This window comes from Centruroides sculpturatus, unplaced genomic scaffold (assembly GCF_000671375.1).
Source record: "Centruroides sculpturatus isolate CEXI.00-Female unplaced genomic scaffold, Cexi_2.0 scaffold232, whole genome shotgun sequence".
Lineage (NCBI taxonomy): Eukaryota > Metazoa > Arthropoda > Arachnida > Scorpiones > Buthidae > Centruroides > Centruroides sculpturatus.
The window spans coordinates 626,596-633,884 of NW_019384487.1; the positions used below are offsets into that span (position 1 = coordinate 626,596).

The 7,289-nt window shown below is 31.5% G+C and overlaps 2 protein-coding genes across 2 annotated transcripts in view; both read right to left on the reverse strand.

Annotated features, from left to right (window-relative positions):
* Window positions 1-2,213: 2,213 nt before the first annotated feature.
* On the reverse strand, window positions 2,214-4,299 carry LOC111621616. The gene is made up of 2 exons (XM_023363808.1): window positions 4,131-4,299; window positions 2,214-4,052 (listed from the first exon to the last, which is right to left on the reverse strand). The coding sequence occupies exons 1-2, from the start codon at window positions 4,223-4,225 to the stop codon at window positions 2,969-2,971; spliced, it is 1,179 nt and encodes a 392-aa protein (XP_023219576.1). The 5' UTR covers window positions 4,226-4,299; the 3' UTR covers window positions 2,214-2,968.
* Window positions 4,234-7,289, reverse strand: part of LOC111621643 — a 9,859-nt gene continuing 6,803 nt past the window's right edge. Inside the window, exon 4 of the mRNA XM_023363853.1 lies at window positions 4,234-4,304. Coding sequence (XP_023219621.1) covers window positions 4,234-4,304 — 71 coding nt within the window. The remainder of the gene's footprint in view (window positions 4,305-7,289) is intronic.

A 7,289-nucleotide genomic window follows, 5' to 3' on the forward strand; every position in this document is an offset into this window, starting at 1 on the left:
ATGCACGCGGGCTGCCAAATCCCGAGGGTGCCGATACCGGTCAATGTCTAATGCCTCTTTTGTCGTATCACTAATATACTTCAAAAGACGCGACGGGGTTCTTGTAAATTTTAAACGTTTCTCACCATAGCTGTAAAAGTCTAAATACGTTAAACTTAATAGATTGTCCGTCTTTTGTTTTCTAACTAATTCGTTTTAGGACCAGGTGTTCTCCACGGAAATTTCCAAAATTTACAAGTTTTCGGTCACTCTAGTCGAACTGGAAAAATTTCTGGTTTTATTACATCTAATACAGTAATTCGAAGAAATCAGTCCCACTGTACTCGGCTAGAGATTGGTTCGGTGAAGCTTTTGTTTAAGTAATATTCCGGCTCTTTCGGTAGGGTTTTATTTATGTCCCCAATTCCCAAATCTCTTAATTATTTAACTACTTCTTAAGTAGAAATAAGTGGAAACAAGTTACTTCGTATTCGAATATTTGTAGTATCGGGAAAAAGTGGAAAGACAAATTTTTACGACAACGAATGCATAAATTGTAAATTTAAGGAAAATAAATTCTAGAGATTTTTCTGTATCTCGCGCATCTCTATCATTTATTAAATTTAGTTGTAAATGACGCTGTCGAAGTAACGGTTAATTTTTTAACATTATACAAGAATTGTACACGTCTTTTTTTACATTCCTGTAGAGATGGGACATACGAAATCGGTATATCACCGGTTTAACATTGAAATCCGTGAGTAATATAAAATCGGAAAGTGGAACTCCTGTCAACTATACAGAAAACTATCATAAAAACTTACAGGTAAATTTTTATCGGTTGGGTTAAGTTATAAATCTACTCGTTATTCACATAATCGGCCAAATATCTAGCAGGCGGATGGCTAACAGCCCAGAACCGGTTCTGGATAGAATTGTATGCGTTATAAGTGTATCATCCACCCGAGGTCGTAGGCTTCCATCAGCTAAACCGGGTGAGGTTGGTGCTCTGTAAAGCATGTGCGCAAATCTGGCTTTTTGGAATCTGACAATACAGAGATTCCACTCTGCCACTAATATTCGAATATACAATAGCAATCTTATTTTTTTTTCACGTTTAGTATAGAAATTTGTAATAAGATACATAATGTGGTTATAATAAAATATTGTGCGATAATTTTCGTATAATTAAAATTAATATGCATTTATTTTTTAGAAAATACAAGGGAAGCGGCGCTTCCACCGCTTCTAATGACGGCACGCTACTGCGTATTCTCTCGTTTTATTTTGTACGACATTTCTGTTACACGTGCGCTACCTTGTCGATCTGTCAAAGTTTTTTGTGAAAATTAAAATTAATATAACAAGGAATATTATGAAGTTGTTTATGATGACAATAATAATAATAAATCAATTATTAATAATTAAAAATAAAGTTGTTAAAATAAATTGTTCATTCGAATTCATTATATTTTTAAACTTGTTCACATAAAGACTTTTAGAAATAATAGTTTATATTAATTAACTAATTAGTAATTATATATTTTGAACCTAAGGTTTTTAAGGTTTCATAAAAAAATATTCTTTTTGTTAAAATTTTTCTATAAAATCATGCTATATAACGTAAGATAAGGAAAAGGAGGGGATAAAAAAAAATATAACGGTTTCTTACACAGTGGTAAGTGGGGCTAGAATGGCCGAAATCGCCCTTACGTAATCTACAAGACAGGCCCCTAACAAACATTTTTATTATAATATAAATTATCATAAATTAAATTTTATGTTTATAATTAATGCGTGTAAACACTAAACATATTCAAGAAAATACGTAGATTGCTAAGCTTTTAAGGTTATCAATCTGCCTAGCAATAAGTCAAACTGATAGGGAATATTATAATTAAAACATTTTTGTCTAAGAATTTTCTGTATTGTTCTACGGCTTTATCATTTTTTAACTAATTACGTTTCATGTGCGTTATGTTATACTTTATGTTGGGGAAAAAGGGCCAAACTCAAAAAAAATTTCGACTCTACCATGTTATAAAAAATTTGCATTCTATTCAATTAAAAGAAAAAATAACACTGGTTAATTAATGTCTTTAAAGTATTACACAAAACAGAAGAAAATTTTTTAATCGTTTAATACTTCGTGTTTGTATTTAAACATATCCATTTATACAGTAAAACAGGCATGCAATAAAACAGCATTATTAAAATTAAATTAAATATGGCAATAAAAATTTTACAAAATACGATTGCAGTAAATATAGTAAATAAATACTTTTATATTTATTTTTAGAAATTGTATATTTTAAAAATCAAGTCGAAAATTTCTTTATGCCTATTGTTCCAATGTCCTATTGTTTAGTATTATAAATAAGTACAGTACAGCTATCAAAATTACCTCACTGTAATCACGTAGTATTAAAGCTACACCTTATAAAGCTTCTTTTGAATAGTGATCTTTTTAATGTCAGTGACCAGAGTTCTCGACACATTCACTTTAAACAAATCAAATTTGAAGCCAATTAAATTTACGCAAAGTGTCGTAGATGAAAAGAATGGAAAAACATTACATTCTTGACAAAGAATACAAAGAACAATATCGTAAATACTAAAATTGAAATGTGAATATCGATTTGCACTTACATTTAGGCAAAAATTCTAGTTTTAACTTTTCATATTTCTATTGTCATTAACACGAAGAAAGAAAAGATTAATGTTGCAAGATTGTAATTATATTAATATTTCTTTCTAGAAAATCTACTGCAATAAAAAGACAATTTACTTTTCAATAAGAAAAATTACATTAATAAGAACTTTATATTTAAATTTTGTTTTCTGTAAATTCAATAAATTCATTATGCCGTTCACATACACACAGATTTTGCAGAAATTTTAGTGATACAGTAAGAAATAATTATATTTGAATTAACTTTACATTATATTCTCGTTCAGATTTCACTTTTTTCCAGAGAAACTTTTGACTTCAAAAATATAAATCGACCGAAAAGTAAATATTGTTCATAAGGTTTCTGTCACAGGTTATAATTTTGTCTTCAAATTTCCTGGCATCTGTTCCTTCGTCGCTCACAAAGTAACTCAGTTCAGGTAAAAACTCGATACCGGGTTGAACATTTTCAGGGGGAAAAAAGAAAGCAAAGAAACGAATTGACCAATATTTTTCTAGATAATACTTCGTTTGCAGATTTGCTACTCCCTCTGAATTGCAAACGGTGTCAAACGAAAACTGCTCGTTGTCCAAAGAGTTAATATACGCGTGTACGTACATTGGAAAACTTTTGCCAAGCTTCACCGGAAATCGAAGAGCCGTGACGAAACAATCTTCCCTCACAAGTACTTCGCTGCTAAAATATATGTAATCTTTCATCTTTCTGTTTGCGACCATAAAAGGAACTCCACGATTTATGTACGAGAACAAGTTCCAATAATTTATTCTGCTTCTGGTTTTTGTTTCTCGACTGAAGTAACTGGGATAAAAGAAATAATTACCAGTCTTATAAGCATAGCAGATATGACTCTTTTCTACGTCGCTTAACAAGTTCATTGTATAAAGACAAAATTGCAATTCGTATTCGTTCATGGCAAGAAATCTGACTTTTCCAATAAATGGCTCCATTACCTTTCTTATTGCATTCCTTTTCGATTTTTCACTCATCGAATGGAACTTGTGTTCACCAAATTTTTTTTTAACTTCATTTATGCTCCACTGATACACGGCTCCGAGTAAACGCAACTCACTGACTGATTCATATATCGCTCGAGATAACAGTCTATCAATTGTTGCAATTTTACAGCACATAAAGGTGACTGTTGTAAATAGTCTTTCTCCTAGTTGGTCGAAAGCTAGCCAGCAATAATAAGGTATGACCAGATCACCGATCTGACGTGCAAAATCGTGGATTGCAAAGACGGTATCCAGGTTTATTTGCTGAATGATAAATGATCTGCATTTCCTTCTTAAATCAACTAACTCGTATCTTGAACTCAGATGATACAGATCGAACGCTTGCGTAATACAGGTCAATCCGGGATAGTCCATCTGTACATAACTGTTTAAAAAAATATAAACTATAATGTGTTACAAAGTATTGAAATTAAATGAAAGGTCAGTATCGTGAAAAACTTACGTAACGAATAATTTGATGATCTGGATTGGATAAGGCATAAACAGTACTTTCGAATTTTCACAATATTTAATGAGAAGTTCCAAATTCCTGTTCATGACTTTATTTAACTGAGCTTCTGGTATAATAATTTCTTCGTTTTTTTCGTTTCGGATTCGTATCTCACCCGAAGAAACCCTAAACAACAAAAAAGGTATTTATTATTACTTTCAAACAAACATGTCTGTTATAGTTGTAGTATTTCAGACAATGGTGTATGAACAATAAATGCATGACTAATATTTTAAAAAAAGATATTAAAGTTTTTGTATTAGCTTATTATCTTGATTATCGCGAAACCATCAAAATCCAAGTTTTATTTTCTAGGAGCTATCGTACCAGAAAACGCTGCATTTTTTTAAAAGAAAAGACATCTCTATTCTATGAACACAGAAGTATTTCGGGATATGCTCTTTAGTAGATTAAGGAGGGGCATAGCCTGTATTAAAATCCTGTTAATAGAATAAAGATATCCCTGCATATTTTAAAGGAGACAATTTGTATGATAGATCGGAGATAGTACTTGATTATCAATAGATATTAATAGTAATATCAAAGTGACCTTTTTTAATGTAAAGATTTTTGTGTATGTGTATGATTTTTGACGGAGTATCGACGGTCCTTTTGTTAAATAAATGTATATTCGATACTACTTCTATCAGAATTAAAAAGTGATTTTCCTGTAACCTATCGTATTCAGAATTGCTATGCGTGTAGGTTATTGTATAGCATACTGTTGTAAGTGACAATCTAATCCCAAACTGCGATTTCCTGAAATTTTCCAATATTTTGTTATACAAGCCTAAAGCTTGAAAGTAAAAACAATTATGCTAACATAATATTAATCAATCAACATCCATTGTAAAAAGTGATTAAAACAGTTCGTTAAGAGGAGGAAGCTGATGATTTTTTCTCGACCCAAAAACAACTTACGAAAGTCTAATTTTACAAAGAATGAACAATTACACGTTATTTTCAGTAACAGATGATAAAATCTTTAGGTATTCTTTTCATTAACACTATTTTCGTATGTTCTAAATAAACGGATATCGATGCCCCGTAATTAAGTAAAAATTAAATTTTCTCTTCGTGTGCATCTGACATTCACACAATGCATAATTAGAAGTTTATATTACAAACTAAAGGAAAAAGACTTTAACTGATAGGTTATCAGTTAAAAGCTTACCTAGCGTGTAGTCGCATTGCTCGTGGCTATTTAATGCCGGGTGTTATTATGTGGTGTCTCGTTGCTTACAAGGGAAAAGAGTGTCTAACCTAACACTGTCGTACCTATATATTCATTCTGAACATGATTTCTCACGCTTTGTAGACCGGTCGAATAAGTGAATTTCTCTGTAATGTTATTTAATGTGGAACATTAAATCATTAAACAAATAACTGCTTTAACACGTACTAGATCTGTTGTTTTAAATAAATACATTTTATTTTTATTGTGTTTAAAATGTCTATTAAATATGCCTCTTTAAAACAGAATTAAAAGAGAATGCTTAACGATCTTAATGTAAATAATTACCAACAAAATATATTGTAAAATTTTTAACATCAAATTAATCTTAATCAAATCTTTGTACAACATGTAATTATTTAATTCATTCGTTCATCTGCCTTAAATTAAATTAAACAAATAAATAGCACTTTTACATTTTAGAACTTAACGTCCCACCTAGTAATTAATGGAACTGAGGGATCCGCGATTTACATGTTGAGAAACACTGAACTACCCGAATTAAATCTTGTAGAAAAAANTCGCGTTTATCACGTTTCCTTGCGCGTAGCGATCCGATTTAAAAACAATTGAAGTTTTGGCTAGCGTTAATAGAGAGGTTGCGGCCGACGTTTTCATCGCGAAAACGTGAACGTCGGACGTTCAGCGCCGCCTTCGTGTGAACTTAGAAGTTTGACAATGGCGTTTGATACGTCAAGCATGATTCCACTGACGTTCCAAACGCTATTGTCAAAGTTTTAAGCTTACAGGAAAGCGGAGCTGAACGTTTGACGTTCACGTTTTCGCGATAAAAACGTCGGCTGCAACCTCTAATGATGAGATAAAGTTGGATAAAGATGGCAAAATTGAGTAATTTGAAGAATTAATTAATATTGTTTAACGTAGTTGTACGTTCTTCTCTTCTCTATACATCTGAAATGTAGAGGTTTTAGGCAGAGATTTTGGATGTAGTTTTACCTACTTTTGTGAAATCCGCGAATTTTTCGTAGTTGTCAGAAAAAAAGGGTAAATATCTTCGTTAGAAAACGGAAAGATAGAAATTTAATCGGGGGTCACGGTTGTATCGACACGTCGATGGGAAAGTTGACACTTGTTAAAACCTGCGAGTCATCGTCAACAAGAAACGATCACGTGACGCTTTTTTCACGACAATAGTAGGCCTATAAATGAGCGAAACACCAGAAACTCAGTGCGATCACTCGGAAGTTATACTTGGTAGATGTGCCATATTTGTCTCCACCAGTGGCGTGCCGTGATATTTGATGATAGGGAAGCTGTGTTTCTATAATAAGCCAACTTCCAGGAGCAATCAATCAATTCTTTCTTTAAATGTATTTTTAATAGATTATTTATCTGACGTACAGTACTTAATAAATAAACAAGTTCAATATAATTACCTCTGTTATTAGATCCAATATATTCCATATGCCCTCTAAATGCCAATTCTTGCTTTGAATTACCTCTGTTATTAGATCCAATATATTCCATATGCCCTCTAAATACCAATTCTTGCTTTGATAAAAGCATATAACATCTATTTATTTAGATATAATATATCTATTAACCGTAACTATCTCGTTACAATTTTCAATATTTATTTTATATTATTTACTAATGTTAAATTCTATTCCGCTTCGATTTCCAAATTGCTTCAAATACGAAAGAATCGACGATTTTTCGTGTCTTTTGCCAGCAAAATTGTCAAAGCCATTCTTATTCCACACACTAATTTCATTTGAAAATAGTAGACGAGCAAACAAAACAATTTTTGCATTTACAGAGTTATTTTATCATGAAAATGTCAAACAAATATTTTTTTGAAGTGTTTATATTTAACTTTGGCATTGGCCTTTCTCTTTTAATAATGTTTTCTTTTT